This window comes from Anomaloglossus baeobatrachus, chromosome 3 (assembly GCF_048569485.1).
Source record: "Anomaloglossus baeobatrachus isolate aAnoBae1 chromosome 3, aAnoBae1.hap1, whole genome shotgun sequence".
Classification (NCBI taxonomy): Eukaryota; Metazoa; Chordata; class Amphibia; order Anura; family Aromobatidae; genus Anomaloglossus; species Anomaloglossus baeobatrachus.
Window position 1 is genome coordinate 404112751 of NC_134355.1, and position 17039 is coordinate 404129789.

Consider the following 17039-nt stretch of genomic DNA (forward strand, 5'->3'; position numbering starts at 1 on the left):
CAAGCCTAGAGACACAAGGCACAAGGCTAGAGACACAAGGCACAAGCCCAGAGGCACAAGCCCAGATATACAAGGCACGAGCCCAGAGGCACAAGCCTAGAGACACAAGGCACAAGCCCAGAGGCACAAGCCTAGAGACACAAGGCACAAGCCTAGAGACACAAGGCACAAGCCCAGAGGCACAAGCCAGAGACACAAGGCACAAGCCCAGAGGCACAAGCCTAGATACACAAGGCACAAGCCCAGAAGCACAAGCCTAAAGGCACAAGGCAGAAGCCCAGAGGCACAAGCCTAGAGGCACAAGGCACAAGGCCAGAGTCACAAGCCTAGAGGCCCAAGCACAAGCCCAGAGGCCAAGAGCCAGTGAAGCCAAGCCATGAAGGGCAAGGCTGAGAAACAGTAAGACCAGACGTCAAGCAGAGAGGCCTTGACAGTCCCAAGGTGCCAAGCCAGCGTGTGGTCAGAGCTGTGTGGCGTGTGGGCCGAGGCCAAAGCCGTGAGGCGCGATGCCGGAGCTCCAAGTTGTGAGGAACGAGCCAGGAGGCGCGAGGCCGGAGCCCGGAGCCGTGAGGCGCGAGGCTGGAGCCAGGAGGCCGGAGCCAGGAGGCCGGAGCAGTGAGGCGTGAGCCAGAGTCATCACAAGGCCAGAACCCTGAGGCGCGAGGCCAGAGTTGTGAGGCCCCATCAGTTACCCCTAAGAGTGTAATTCATCTGCGAACTTCAGGATACACCTACTTCATGAGTGGTATCCTAAATGCCAAATTAGTCACACCTGAACCAATTAACTCACCTTGAGGTTCAGCTGGAGGGCAAGTTCCAAATGCGAGATAATGTGTTAGATCCGCAATTTTCCCTCCTATAGAAGGAGTAAATCAGACAAAATCCGGTCTGGTGAGATAATAGTGGAATCAAATGTGTTATTAACCACAACAGGAGGATCCACATAAGGTTCCATTAACAGGTAAATTCTGAACGTAATCATGAGATCATGAGCATAATCTATTTAGAAAGTTCCAAGGCTAAATTACTAATTTTAGTGCAGGACTCTGACAGATGTAAATGACAGACTAAAAGGAAGGGGAGACTGAAACAGGCTCTACCCACACCACTACAAGTCAGATTCCTGACGCACCTGCACTTACGTGACCCTGGGACTCGTCAGGGGCAAGCATCTGACCTGTCACCTTCATCCATTGTAAGAAGCAGTGAGTAGGTCGTTATACAGAAAATAGTGTGCACATTTCCCCGTTCCCAAGGTTTTATACCTGTTTGGGCGACGACAGGGCCCGTTCCCGCCTCCAGTGTTCCGTCCCGGATCACACGCCGCCTTCCAGGGCACCGCCATATTCTGACCAGGAAATGCGGAAGTCTTTGCACCGCACATGCATCAGCGTGTCAGGCTGGAACGCATGACGCGCGCACACCCGGAAGTGCCACATGGCCGCGGCAGACAGCGGGATGCCGAGAGCCCTCACCTGAGGGAAGCAGCTTTTGCCGGGAACTCCTGCTCCACCGGCCGGCTGAGGGACCTCTCCTTTAGAGGTGTCGGCCAGGGGCTGCTTGACAGGCCGGAACGAGAGAGCAAGCCCCCCCGATCCGCCTGGACCCTGTACATCCCGACGGTAAGACTTGCGTCCGTCCTGTACAGGGACAGGAAAAACACTGAGGAGAGGGAGATGGGGAGGGGCTTTTTACCTCTTGCGTTTCCTGTCCCTGTAAAGGTCAAAGGAGCAACTCCTACCGTGCTGTCATGAGGCGTCCTGGAAAACAATTTTATAGGGAACAAAAACTTTTTGTATTGATGTATTCTGAGAGCTAGAACTTAGAACTTTTTTTTTTGTCTGACAGAGCTGTATCATGGTTTGTTTTTTGCGGGACAAGATGTCATTTTCAGCGGTATGATTTTTATTCTTATATGGTTTTTTGATCGTGTTTTATTCCACTTTTTTTGTCAGCTGTATATTGAAAAGACAGTTTTTGCTACCTTTTTTATTTATTTTTTACTGTGTTCGCTGAAGGGGTTAACTAGTGTCATAGTTTTATAGCTTGGGTTGTTATGAATGCAGCAATACAAAATATGTGTACTTATTTTGTTAATTTAAATTGTTTTACACAAATATAACTATTGGAATATTTTTTTGTTTTTTTTTATTTTCTGATTTTTTTAAATATTTTTGCTGTCTTTAAAAACTTTTTTTTTTACTTTTTAACTAAGTCCCTTTATGGGACATCACCGCACAGTGCTCTGATTTCAGCTGAAATGTTTTTCAGTGCTTGATCACTGCAGGACATCGCAGCTGTCAACTCTGCAGTGAGAGTGTGTGTCTGATCATGCTGCAGGCATGATCACAGACACTCTCCATAGGACCCCAGCACTTAGGTGACCTCGGGTCACCATGACAATGATCAGGTCCTTTTGATTACATCGCAGGGGTCTGGATCAGAGGTCAGAGGGTGCGCGATCCCTCTCCTAAACCCCTAAGTGTCACGATCGGTATTGATTGTGGCAATTAGGGGGTTAACCAGCCAGGCACGGTGCAGGCACCGTCCCTGGCTGCGGGGGCAGTGACTAGGCTGTCGGATAAGCTGAGTCACTGGCCGTGATCGGGCATGCACAACCCCTGTGCCCCTGCGATTTTTGGGACATAGGCGTACGTCCTTAGGGGCACTTTGCACACTGCGACATCGCAGGCCAATGGCGCGATGCCGAGTGCGATAGTCCCCGCCCCCGTCGCAGCAGCGATATGTGGTGATAGCTGGCGTAGCGAAAATTATCGCTACGTCAGCTTCACACACACACTCACCTGCCGTGCGACGTCCCTGTGGCCGGCAACCCGCCTCCTTGATAAGGGGGCGGGTCGAGCGGCGTCACTGTGACGTCACACGGCAGGCGGCCAATCGGAGCGGAGGGGCGGAGATGAGCAGGATGTAAACATCCTGCCCACCTCCTTCCTTCCGCATAACCTACGGAAGCCGCGGTGACGCCGGTAGGAGATGTTCCTCGCTCCTGCGGCTTCACACACAGCGATGTGTGCTGCCGCAGGAGCGAGGAACAACATCGGACTGTCGCGTCAGCGTAATTATGAATTACGCCGACGCTGCACCGATGATACGATTACGACGCTTTTGCGCTCGTTAATCGTATCATCGAGACTTTACACACTGCGATGTCGCATGCGATGCCGGAAGTGCGTCATTTTCAATTTGACCCCACCGACATCGCACCTGCGATGTCGCAGTGTGCAAAGCCCGCCTTAGTTGTTAAGTCACGTAAAAATAGGACGTACCCTTTCGCCCCACAGTCGTGAAGGGGTTAAAGGTTTATAGTCACTTTAACGAGGATCACTAAGTCAAAGGTAGTCAGTTTTGTAATTTATTTGATTCATGTTCCTCACATGAGTTGACCATTTTTATTAGCTTTCTTTTAAATCCGCTACATGATTCCAGAGATATAGGCCTTTTTTACTAAAGGCCCATTTACACGCAACGACATCGCTAACGAGATGTCGTTGGGGTCACGCAATTCATGACGCACATCCGGCCTCGTTAGCGACGTCATTGCGTGTAACACCTACGAGCGAATGTTAACGATCAAAAATACTCACCTAATCGTTGATCGTTGACATGGCGTTCATTGTCATATCGTTGCTCGTTGTGAACGCAGGTTGTTCGTCATTCCTGAGGCAGCACACATCGCTATGTGTGACACCCCAGGAACGACAAACAACACCGTACCTGCGTCCTCCGGCAACGAGGTGGGCGTGTCTTTCCTTCGGCTGCTCTCCGCACCTCTGCAACTATTGGCTGCCTAGCGTGTGACGTCGCTGTGACGCCGCACAAACCACCCCCTGTGAAAAGAGGCAGTTCACTGGCCACAGCGACGTTGCTAGGCAGGTAAGTATGTGTGACGGGGACTAACAATATTGTGCGCCACGGGCACTGATTTGCCCGTGACTCATAAACGACGGGGGCGGGTGCGATCGGCAGCGACATCACTAGCGATGTCGCTGTGTGTAAATGGGCATTTAGTGTGGCTAGAATGCAAATTTGTATGGCCTTTACCAAGGTTTGTTGATCACAAGGTCAGACATGCCCCCAAAGAATCTTGTCAGGAATACCCCATTGTAATGACCATAACAGGTGCACTATTTAATAAGAGCCATTTCTCTGAAACCATATGGGCGAATTAAAAAAAAAAAAAAATACAAAAAGCCCCCAAACTAATACTAAGTGGAGCAGCAGGAATAAAATTAGAGCAAAAGGTGGTCACATTTGACCTGGTGACAGGCCCTCTTTAAGTTGACAGCAGAAGATTGCGCATTACATGCAGTTATTAATATGCTTTATCTGTGTCTTCTGCTAGTCTTAAGGCCCTGTCACACACAGAGATAAATCTTTGGCAGATCTGTAGTTGCAGTGAAATCGTGGACATATTGTTCCATTTGTACACAGCCACAAACCTGGCACTGATTGTCCACAATTTCACTGCAACCACAGATCTGCCGCAGATTTATCTCTGTGTGTGACAGGGCCTTAAGGGGTAGTTTACACGCTGCGACATCGTTCAAGCGATGTCGTTGGGGTCACGGTGTTTGTGACGCACATCCGGCGCCGTTAGCAACGTCGCAGCGTGTTACAGGCTGGAGCGACCTAAAACAATCGCAAAAAAAGAAAAAAAAATAGAGAGGTCGTTTAATAACTAAAAATCGTTGTCAGGTAAGTAGCGATGTTGTTCCTCGTTCCTGTGGCATGTGTGACACCGTAGGAGCGACGAACATTTCCTTACCTCCATCCACCAGCAATGCGGAAGGAAGGAGGTGGGCGGGATGTTACGTCCCGCTCATCTCCGCCCCTCCGCTTCTATTGGCCGGTTGCTTAGTGACGTCGCGGTGACGCCGAACGCACCTCCCCCTTGAAGGAGAGATTGTTCGGTGGTCACAGCGACGTCGCTGAACAGGTATGTGTGTGTGACGCTGCCGTAGCGATAATGTTCGCTACGGCAGCGATCACCACATATCGGCCGTACAACGGTGGTGGGTGCTATCGCGCTCAACATCGCTAGCAATTGCTAGCGATGTCGCAGCGTGTAAAGTACTCCTTAGTCTAGGGACACTAGGCTGAGCTTTACCATATTTTGTGTGAATGCTGAGAGCTACTAATTCATAAATCATCATCAGATGTATATGTAAACTAGGACCAGCATTAGCTCCAAGATTCTCCACGTCATATAAGATCATATGCTGAAGCTGAACAGTGTTACAATACGTCATATTTATGCTCTGTTCTTTGGGAATTTAGTCAGACCAGCCATATCCACACCTTCAGTATTTGTTCCATTCCTGATTTTGATTCTTACAAATACTGTGGTAAAAACTGACCAATCAGTGGAAAAGTATAATAGAAACACGGCCCCACTTCTTAATTTTTGGCAGACAGCTACAGATGTAAAATACTGACCATATACTCATTGTGTGCCAGTGGCCTTACTGTTACCAATTGTGTTGGTTTATCTTTTTCATTTTCCTTTCTGGATTAATTACAGAACAGATTTCCATATTTCTGACCCCATGATTACAGCTCTATCGTATAAAATGCAGACACATAATTAGTCCAGCGCTATCAGTCATATAAAAAAAAGTTACAGCTATTTAGCTGGACACAGTGATGGAGCTGCTTGGCATCCTAAATTGTGCCATGCCCCCACTAGTGTTCCTGATGTCACTGTATATCACTGTTCCCTTGAGAGTTTAAGAAAAAAAATGAACCGATTTACCCTGTTCCCACTGATAATGATTGCTCTACAATCCATGACAATAGCATATTGAATACTTGAGCTTGAAAGCAGCTGGTAGATATGGAACCCTTCTAAGCTTGCCAGAGGGCTAGCTAAGCTTGCATCACTTATGAGCCCACGGACAAAGCATCTTGAAAACCTCAATTAGATATATTGCAAAATACCTAACCTCTTCTCTTATGAATATGATGAGAAATACGATATATTGAGGTAAAGAGTTTAACAATGAGAGTAAAATATGGGTGTCTATGTAACAATTTAACAAAAGTTATATGTCTTACCCAATTTTTTTAAATAAAAATAAAAGTTTTTACAAAGCAATAGTTGAATAGTTCTATATTGGGAGATTATTATTTGTCATAGACAGATTACAGCATGCACTGTTCATTGAGGTCATTTTATGGTGTGTCAGTATAATCTCAGCAATTTCTGTCAGTTGATAGCTTTCACTTCTGGTCATTTGGCCATAGATTAGCTTTAAGGCTGTGTGTGCACGTTGCGTTCAGTTACTTGCAGTTGTAAACGCATCCTCTGGCAGAATTTGTCAATGTCAAATTTGATTTTGACCACAAAAATGCAGGAAATACGCATCTGTTTTTATAGCGTTTTTGCTGCGCTTTTACCGCGTTTTACATGCATTTTCTGTGCTTAAAGACATATGCGTTTTCAACACAAATATACTACTTTTATTAAAGTTTAAACATTCAAACACTATGGAAAAAAAATGAAAGAAAAAAATTCCATACTTTAAATCATACACAAAATAGCTAATTTTATTAAAAATATTAATGTGATTTAATATTCATGTATAAAATAACAGTAAATTATAGTTTTACTATTTTTTTATACTCTGACTAGATATGTGTGTGAAAGGAGACATCAAGACCTCATTATAATTTCAAAAACGCATGCTTTGGTTTTAGTCAAAAAAGCATGCGTTTTGCATCAAAAAAGCATGTAAAACGCTAGAAATTTGATTAAGGATGCGTTTTGATCATTCTCATTGACTTCAATGTTAGCAAAACGCTGCAAAAATGGCAAAAACAATTGACATGCTGCTTCTTCAAACGCAGGAATTTTGACAAATTTTACGCACCTAAAACACTGCGTTTTTAACAGCATTGTGCACACATTAATTCCCTATTTCCCATAGTCTTTGCCTGGAAATCAAAACGCATGCATTTTTGCATTAAAACGCAGCAGCTCAAAACGCTGCGGAAACGCATGAAAAAACGCAATGTGCGTACACAGCCTAAAGGGGTCTATTTCACATTGATGACCTAGCCAAATAATCGTAAAAAAAAATGTCAAGCAACTCCTACTAGAATGAAGTAAATGTGCATAGGTGCAAGCTGCTATGACTGCATTATATACAAGGCAAAGAGTGCAACATAACGCTGTGTGGGCGAAGATTTATGCAAATATAGGTCATGTAAACTGCACTACTGATGTATAGTTTATACTTGTAAAATTAACGGTATTCTTAAGTTTGAATGTTATCCCCTATCCATAGAACTGGTCATACCTCCAATTATTCCCTATCCATTGAATAAGTTTTTATCTTGAGAATGCCCATTTAATGTAATTAGTGTATAAAATGCTCAATTTGTCTGTGCTCATCATCAACTCCAAGGCGACCCTTTTTATTTTTCATGGTGCCTTAACCAGTTCTATCAGGCATGCCTCTCCTTGGCTAAAGCCGACAAAAGTTATATTGAGGTGGGAAAATCTGTCCTTGTTGAATATAAACCTATTCATCTTCAGGACAAAAGCGTTCATTCACTTATGTGTTTATTTCAACCCCCATAGACTTTCCAAAAAGAAGAAATTGAACCTCTTCAAGCTCGTCTACAGGATGTGAACTGGATAGGTCAAGGACTTGTGCAAAGTGCAGCTAAAAACACCAGTACCCAGAACTTGGAGCAAGATCTAGAGGAAGTAAACACACGGTGGAATACGCTAAACAAAAAGGTGCCTACTTAATTGTTTTATTATGTGTGATTTGTTGCCATGCTTCACGTTTTTTACCAATCTCTGACTGTCCCTCATGTCTATAAAGATTTGAAGTAGATGTAATATTCTTTTTTCATGGTGGCATGTTGTGATGTTTTATGCAGTTTCTCAGGTTGCAATTTGGCATAATACCATGAGAATTTTTCATAACAAGATACAAAAGGAAAATATCATGAAAAACAATGTCACATCTTCTTTGATTTATGAAAAATAGACCTCATTTATTCATGTGTGATTAATGGTGAAGAATATTCCAGTTGTCAGGTCCATGTTTTGTGTGATTATGAAAAGCTCTGTACTTTCAGGTTGCCCAGCGTGCGGCACAGCTTCAAGAAGCACTTCTCCATTGTGGCAGGTTTCAAGATGCTCTTGAGTCCATTTTGAGCTGGCTCACAGACACCGAGGAGCTTGTGGCCAATCAGAAATCACCATCTGCAGAATATAAAGTGGTGAAGGCTCAGATTCAGGAACAAAAGGTAAAATACCCATTAACATATTCATTTTCTCAAATTCTTTGTGAATGTAAAGCCGTATATACAGTATATGACACTTCGAGACCACTAAGTCTTGTGTCATGAACCTTTTCTGCATTAATTTAGAGTGTGTGCATTGTTAAAGTGACCTTGGTTTTATAAGAAAGCAGATCATTACAAGTAAAGGGCTCTTCTCCTCCAAGATAATTTTAAAGGCACAGTCAGAATTGATTGCTGAACTAAGGGAGCAAACACTATTCATTCTAATAACTTTCGAGTTCTCATTTCCCAGAATCATCAAATAATTGATAAATCCAGGGTGTAAAGGGTACTTTGCATGCTGCGATATCGCTAGCTATCTCGTTAGCGATGTGAAATTCTAGATCGCAAGTGCGATCTTTCGAGATCGCACATGCGTAAAATGACCTATGTGCGATCTCGAAAGATTGCACTTGCGATCTAGAATTTCACATCGCTAACGAGATCGCTAGCGATGTCGCAGCATGCAAAGTACCCTTTACTCAAATATTTAGACTGTGCTCTGACTGGAAAACGTGACTTTACTGCTGTATCTCCAGACCTAAGCTGACTGCCTGTTATAGGCCTATGAAGTAGTTACATCAAGTCAGGAGACCCGGCGATCGGGTCAGGTATTGACGTCCGACCACAGGCCATAATTATTAGTTGTGTGAAACCAGCTTAAATGAGTAATATCTAGCAATGTACATACATTGAACCCAATTTACAGTAGGACTATACAAGTAAACAATAATGGGATAATATAATAAATTATTTTGCAAAACTGCTGATTTGAGGAAGGTTTTTTTACATTAATAGAACCAAATTGTATCTAGACATAAGGGGTACTTTGCACGCTGCGACATCGCATGCCGATGCTGCGATGCCGAGCACGATAGTACCCGCCCCCGTCGCAGCAGCTATTTCCTTGTGATAGCTGCCGTAGCGAACATTATCGCTGCGGCAGCTTCACATGGACTCACCTGTCCTGCGACCGTCGCTCTGGCCGGCGACCCGCCTCCTTGTTAAGGGGGCGGGTCGTGTGGCGTCATAGCGACGTCACACGCCAGGCGGCCAATCGGAGCGGAGGGGCGGAGATGAGTGGGATGTAAACATCCCGCCCATCTCCTTCCTTCCGCATATCCTACGGAAGCCGCGGTGACGCCGGTAGGAGATGTTCCTCGCTCCTGCGGCTTCACACAGCGATGTGTGCTGCCGCAGGAGCGAGGAACAACATCGGACTGTCGCGTCAGCGTAATCATGGATTACGCCGACGCTGCACCGATGATACGATTACGACGCTTTTGCGCTCGTTAATCGTATCATCGAGCCTTTACACACTACGATGTCGCCTGCGATGCCAGAAGTGCGTCATTTTCAATTTGACCCCACCGACATCGCACCTGCGATGTCGTAGTGTGCAAAGCCCGCCTAATCCCATAGAAACAATATCTGTGGTAGAGAAATAATTCTTAGCCTCCACTGATCTATGAAATATGTCGTCTGTACCTCCTAAGGTTTTTCAGCCTGTCATTTATAAAGCTGATGTCAAAGGAATTATCTTGATTTGCCTTAATTCTTGATAAAATATTACAAATAATAATATTTCTTCACTCATATAGCGCCTTTAATTCCACAGCACTTCACATACATCAGCAACACTGTCCCCTTTGGGGCTCACAATCTAAAGTCCCTATCAGTATGTCTTTGGAGTGTGGTTGGAAACTCACGCAAACACAGGGAGAACATACAGACTCCTTATGAATAGCTTTACATTTTTTTTGTACATATTGTTAGAATATGTTGTAGTTTTATGAATGACTGGTATTATGTTATACAAATTGAGATCATGGAAACACTTTTTTTTATTGGAATATACTCTATATGGAGCAAAGTTTTAAAACACATATCCTAATAATGGAATTCAGTTTTTTTATTCAGTTGCCTTGCACAGGTGTATAAAATTCAGCCCCTAGCCATGCAGCAGGGGCGTAACGACCGCGGTTAGAGAGGTTGCCAATGCAACAGGGCACAGCAGGGTTAGGGGCCCGGCGCCCACCCTGCAGAGAAGCAGCTGGCTCCTCTCAGTAAGAGAGGAGCTGCGCTGTTCTGTGGCAGACCACGTAACCGCTATGGGGCCCGTGAGTCAGGGGGACAAAGCCGCAGCGGGCCTCCTTTGCCCACAGGCCCTCGCCCATCATCGCACACAGTAATGATGAAGCATGGAGTGGAGCGCTCTGCTCCATCCTTCCTCATTGTACCCCTGTGCCTGCACTCAACGTCTCAGTGCAGCAGAGCGCAGTGATGTCACCACTGTGTGACTGCTGAGCTGAGACTGCAGAGCGCGGAACGGGGATATGCTCTGACCGAAGCAGCGGGGGAATGAGGAGAGTTGAGGACTTGTTGTTTTTTTAATCAGTGCGTACACGGTGACCAGAGGCCTATAGAGGTGCATTATACATGGAGGTCTATGGGGCTGCATAATACAACATATAGGACACCTTATACATAATTATAGGGGTGCATTATACATGGAGGAGTATGTGGCTGCATAATACAATATGAAGGACACCTTATACATGGGCTATAGAGATGCATTATACATGGAGGACTATGGGGTTGCTTAATACAACATGAAGGACACCTTATACATGACTATAGGGGTGCATTATACATGGAGGAGTATGGGGCTGCATAATACAATATGAAGGACACCTTATACATGGACTATAGAAATGCATTATACATGGAGGACTATGGGGTTGCATAATACAACATGAAGGACACCTTACACGTGGACTATAGGGGGCATTATACATGGAGGAGAATGGGGCTGCATAATTAACAATATGAAAGTCTATGGGACTGCATATAATACATATAGTACTATGGGGGCTGCATTATAATATATGGAGGACTATGGGGCTTACCTTATACATTGACTATGGGGGTGCATTATAAAACATGGAGGACTATGGGGGCTGCATTATCATATATGGAGGACTATGAGGAGCAGTATAATATATGGAGGACTATGGAGTGCATTATAATATACAGTATAGAGAACTATGGGGTGAATTATAATACATAGAGGACTATGGGAGTTGCATTATAATAATTGGAGGGCTTTGAGAATACTTTTACATGGAAGACTGTGGGAAATGCATTACAATACATGGAGGACTATAGGGGTGCATTCTAATATATGAAGGGTTATGTGGGACCCTTTATTCTATATGGAAGGCTATGTGGGGACCATTATTGTATTTGAAGAACTATATATGAGGGGTGACAAAGATACAAGCATGGCATTGGAAAGTTTTGTGCTGAGGGAAAGAGGTTCTTTCCCTCAGCATCCAGCTTTTCCATGCTCTGCTGTACATCTTCTCTCAGCACCCAGCTTTCCCATGCTCTGATATGGGAAAGCTGGGTGCTTAGGGAAAGATGCCTAGCAGAGCATGGGGAAGCTGAGTGCTGAGGACAGGATGGATATCAGAACATAGGAAAGCTGGGTGCTGATAGAGGGATTTCAGATCATGAAAAACCTTGGTGCTGAGGGAAAGAGCCAAGTGTCAGTGTCATTATCCTGTACCCCGAGTGTCAGTGTCATTATCCTGTACCCCGAGTGTCAGTGTCATTATCCTGTACCCCGAGTGTCAGTGTCATTATCCCGTACCCCGAGTGTCAGTGTCATTATCCCGTACCCCGAGTGTCAGTGTCATTATCCTGTACCCCGAGTGTCAATGTACGTGGGAGGGGGGACCAGGTCCAAAATTTGCACCGGGGCCCATCAAAACTCTACGCCACTGCCGTACAGTCTGTCTTTTCAGAAATTTGTGAAAGAATTGTTTATCCTAAAAAGCTTATCGATACCAGCGTGGTTCTGTAATAAGATGCCACCTTTTAAAAAGTCAGACCATTACATTTTTTTTCTTCCAAATATTCCACAATCAATTCTGAGTCATATTATTGAAAGGTTTAAGCATCTAGGAAACATAGTAACTGAGCAACAAAGTGGAGACCCCATATATTTATACCTTACCTGGCATTAACACCAGCACAAAACTATGTCTCCTTCAAGAGCTTCATGGCATATAATTCTATAGCTCAATATCTGCATATAAGCCTTACATCACCAAGCACAATGCCAAATGTCAAATGGAGTGGTGTAAAGCACACTGCCACTGTATACTGGAACTGTGGAGTGAAAAATTTATCACTCTGAGGGATGAGTCTGGTTTTGACGAATATCAATAGAATGTTATCTGCCCAACTACATTTTACCAGCTGTAACGTTTGGTGGAAGAGAGATAATGCAATAATGTTAATTTTCAGGGGTTGTTGGGAAGGTGAATGTTAATGGTTCATCTTCTCAAGAGATTTTGGACAACTGTATGATTCTAACCTTGTGAGAACAGTTGGATGAATGGGAAGTTAAAGCCACATGCACCTGCCAATGTCTTGAAGAAGGCCTACCCAGAAGAGTGGGAGCTGTTTTATCTGCATGGGGGAGGGGAAGATCAGTGAGGCAAGGGGGCAATTTAATGCCTATATAGAGTATTTGGAATGGTTGTCATAAAAGCTCCTGTATGTGGTGTGTTAGTGTCCCTATACTTGTGTCCACTTAGTGTGTCTTACTAAATTATCCGTGCATTCACTGTCACCCAATCCATCACTCCCATTATAATGTCCAGTCATCCCACTCTTTCAGCTATGCTTTCCTATGCCTGTCTGTTTTTGGAGAATGTTACTGACACGCAAGTGAAATTTAGCATGTTACCAATATTATTTGGCTCACATCAATTGATAGAAGGAAAACGTATACTTGTTGTATATGAAGCACTTACCGTAAGAATATTGACTGTGGGGCAAAAAAACATTCCAGTTAGGTTTACGGTCTGTGCAATTCAGCCTGCATCTTTGAACGGAAATTACTATATGTTTATAATCTTTTTCTTTTTTTTCTTATCCTACCAGCTACTGCAAAGACTACTAGATGACCGGAAACCTACCATTGATGTCATTAAGCGTGAGGGGGAAAAGATTTCTGGAACCGCTGACCATGCAGATAAGGATAAAATGTTGAAACAACTCAGTGCCTTAGAACGGAGATGGGACGAGCTGCTGAAGAAAGCTGAAATACGGTAGGACAAGTATTTTTGTAAATATTCAACCAAACATGTTAATATATTGGTTAAACCCAATAGACTAAAGCCTGCTTTACACCTTATTATTATTATTTATTTATAGAGCACCATTGATTCCATGGTGCTGTACATGAGAAGGGGGTTACATACATATACAAGTTACAGTAGACAGACTAGTACAGAGGGAAGAGGACCCTACCCTTGCGGGCTTACATTCTATAGGATTATGGGGAGGAGACAGTAGGTGGGGTGTAGGTGGGGCGGCAGCTCCGCACGGTGGTGGGGCGGCAGCTCCGCACGGTGGTGGGGCGGCAGCTCCGCACGGTGGTGAAGCAGTGAGGTCATTGAAGGTTATAGGCATTTCTGAACAGATGAGTCTTTAGGTTCCGTTTGAAGTTTGCAAGTGTAGTAGATAATCTGACGTGTTGAGGCAGCGAGTTCCAGAAGACTGGGGATGTTCGGGAGAAGTCTTGGAGGCGGTTGCATGAGGAGCGAATGAGAGAGGAGGAGAGAAGGAGATCTTGGGAGGACCGGAGATTATGCTTTGGAGTGTAGCGAGAGATTAGTTCAGAGATATATGGAGGAGACAATTTGTGGATGGCTTTGTAAGTCAGTATTAGTAGTTTGAATTGGATACGATGGAAGATTGGGAGCCAGTGAAGGGACATGCAGAGAGGAGAAGCAGGGTGGTAGTGAGGCGAGAGGTGGATCAGTCGGTCAGCAGCATTAAGGATGGACTGGAGAGGGGCGAGTGTGTTAGCAGGGAGACCACAGAGGAGGATGTTGCAGTAGTCGAGGCGGGAGATTATGAGAGCATGCACTAGCATTTTTGTAGATTGAGAATTGATGAAGGGACGGATTCTGGAAATATTTTTGAGTTGAAGACGACAGGAGGTGGTGAGGGATTGAATGTGTAGTATGAACGACAAGGCAGAGTCAAAGGTCACTCCGAGGCACCGAACTTTGGGTGCTGGGGAGAGCGTGATGTTATTTATTGTAATAGATCAGGTAGAGAGTGTAGGTGAGATGGAGGAAAGATGATCAGTTCAGTTTTGGCCACATTGAGCTTTAGGAAGCGAGAGGAGAAGAAGGAAGATATAGCAGATAGGCACTCTGGGATTCTGGACAGCAGAGATGTGACATCTGGGCCAGAGAGGTAGATCTGAGTGTCATCGGCATATAGGTGGTACTGGAAGCCATGGGACTTTATGACCTTACAATTAAGCATACGATATCGTATGCGATGTGACACGCCCCCATCGTATGTGTGACATGTTCAATTTGTTGACCGTGTCGCACAAACAATTAATTGCCGTCACACGTACTTACCCTTTCATACGACCTCGATGTGGGCGGCGAACATCCACTTCCTGGAGTGGGAGGAACGTTCGGTGTTACAGAGACTTCACACGGCAGCCGGCCAATAGAAACGGAGGGGCGGAGATTAGCGGGACGTAAACATCCCGCCCACCTCCTTCCCTCCGCATTGCCGGCGGGACGCAGGTAAGATGTGTTCATCGTTCCCGGGGTGTCACACACTGCGATGTGTGCTGCCTCGGGAACATTGAACAACCCGATGTGCAATTTTTAGCAAATGAACGACGTGTATGCGATGAACGGTTTTACGTGCAATCGCACGTAGCTGTCACACGCTACAATACCACTAACGATGCCGGATGTGCGTCACTTACGACGTGACCCCGCCGACACATCGTTAGATATGTTGTAGCGTGTAAAGCCCACTTTAGTTTACCAATAACCTTAAAAACCAAAAAAATAAAACTATTTTTCAGGATATTCCCTTTAAAACAAAATGGCAGCACTGTGCTTCCCAACATGATATATACATATTGTGTAATGTCATGCGCCATCATATATAGGAACTTGTACTGATTTGCATTCATTGTTCTGGCATTTCTATGGGATTATATTGTTTCCCTGACTAATGTCATGTTTGCAGGAAGGCACAGGTTTGAGATGAATAGTCTTAATAGCTTACGCCTGACACTTGTACCCAGGTCTTATTTCCAGCTTTTATGATCTTGCATTCTCATGTATACATGTTATTGCTTCCTGCTAGTATCATTACTTTAATGTGCAGTTAATGTAGATAGAACAGCACAAAACATAAGTATTAAGAGAAGTTTTCTTTTTTTAAAACAGACCTATAGGATTAGGCCGTAGATTAAACCCATCTGGTGTCTGCTTCCTCCATGCTTATCCTTAGCTGTGGTTATTAATACTGCCGTGTTACTGTTTTACTTTATATGTGGATGGCTAGGTAGCTTTAGTGAACAAAGATATCCTGTTAATCATCTTAGCAGTGAAGGTTCCCAGGAGCCTTGAAAAGATATCCATCCATAGATAGCACAGAGGAAAATAAACTTCTTAGCCTCACTAAATCAATTTACAGGTTTAGATTTTGTAAACGGATGATTAAAAAGAAATATTCATTTATTAAAACAATCCCTTTACCTTTTTCATTATATTTTATACCTTAACCCCTTCACGACCGCGGGCAGTAAAATTACGTCCTATTTTAACGTGACTTAACGACCAGACAGCAGGGGACCTTTGCTTCACCCCAGAGGGGTTGGCATCGCCACCCCCCATCGACGATCAATTTGATTGGCTGTTCAAATCTGAACCGCCAACCACATCTTTCGCACTGATTTTGGTAAAAATAATGCCGGAAATAGTGCGATACTGTGATATCCGGCTATGAGATGCCATAGCAGGTACAGCAGATCATAGGTGGATCTCAAACATGCCGCCCCCAGACCCTGCAGCACTGATTGGAGCGATCGTGCTATGACGCGCAATCGCTCCAATCAGTGTGCAGTGGGGCGGTTTGATTTGCAGGTGGCCGCCCTCCCCAGGCCTGCGCTGGTCTGGGGACCCTCCCCCAACATGTCTGCAGCGTGCAGCACTGGCTGGTACTAGTGGTACCACGCCACCGCTGCTGCTGCTGCCGCTGCTGTCACATGGAGCAGGAGCGGTGAGTATTGTGCTCACCTTGCAACCCCTGTGCGCTCCTGTGATTGCTCCTGCGCGCTCCCGTAATGGCCCCTGCCCGTGCCCCCCTGCGATCTGCCCCCCCGACATCCCGATCTGCCCCCCGCCATCCCGATCTGCCCCCCCGCCATCCCGATCTGCCCCCCGCCATCCCAATCTGCCGGCCTCCCCCGTGATCTCTATTCTGCAGCTCCTCCGGTATCTCCCTCCTCCTCTGCTCTCCCCCTCTGCTCTCCCCCTCCCCCTCTGCTGTCCCCTCGACGTCCCCTTACCTGTCTACACCGGAGGGGTCCTCCGAGGTCTTCACTGGCCCGATCACATCTGCCTCCATCGCTGGGTCCTTCTTCCTGGATCTTCTGCTGAGCTGTCCAACTTCCTGCCTGCTGCTCCTGTAAAGCTGTTCCTCCTGCTAATCCTCTGGGTACTGTGAGTATAACTTTTTTTTTTTTTCTTTTTTTTCCTCTATCCCCTGTCCATTTTTACACCTCATGCGTCCGTGCGTCCCTCCGAGCACTGATCAGGGATGCAGATAACGTATCTGCATCCGTGGTCAGTTTTCGGCGGGACTTTATTTTTCCC

General features: G+C 45.2%; 1 protein-coding gene across 21 annotated transcripts in view; it reads left to right on the plus strand.

The window, feature by feature from the left end:
• Positions 1-17039, plus strand: part of DST (dystonin) — an 879552-nt gene that overhangs the window by 730001 nt on the left and 132512 nt on the right. For all 21 annotated transcript variants that reach the window (XM_075340270.1, XM_075340271.1, XM_075340278.1 and 18 more), the window contains 3 exons: positions 7604-7765; positions 8113-8283; positions 13276-13442. In XM_075340270.1, the coding sequence (XP_075196385.1) occupies positions 7604-7765; positions 8113-8283; positions 13276-13442 (500 nt within the window). The remainder of the gene's footprint in view (positions 1-7603; positions 7766-8112; positions 8284-13275; positions 13443-17039) is intronic.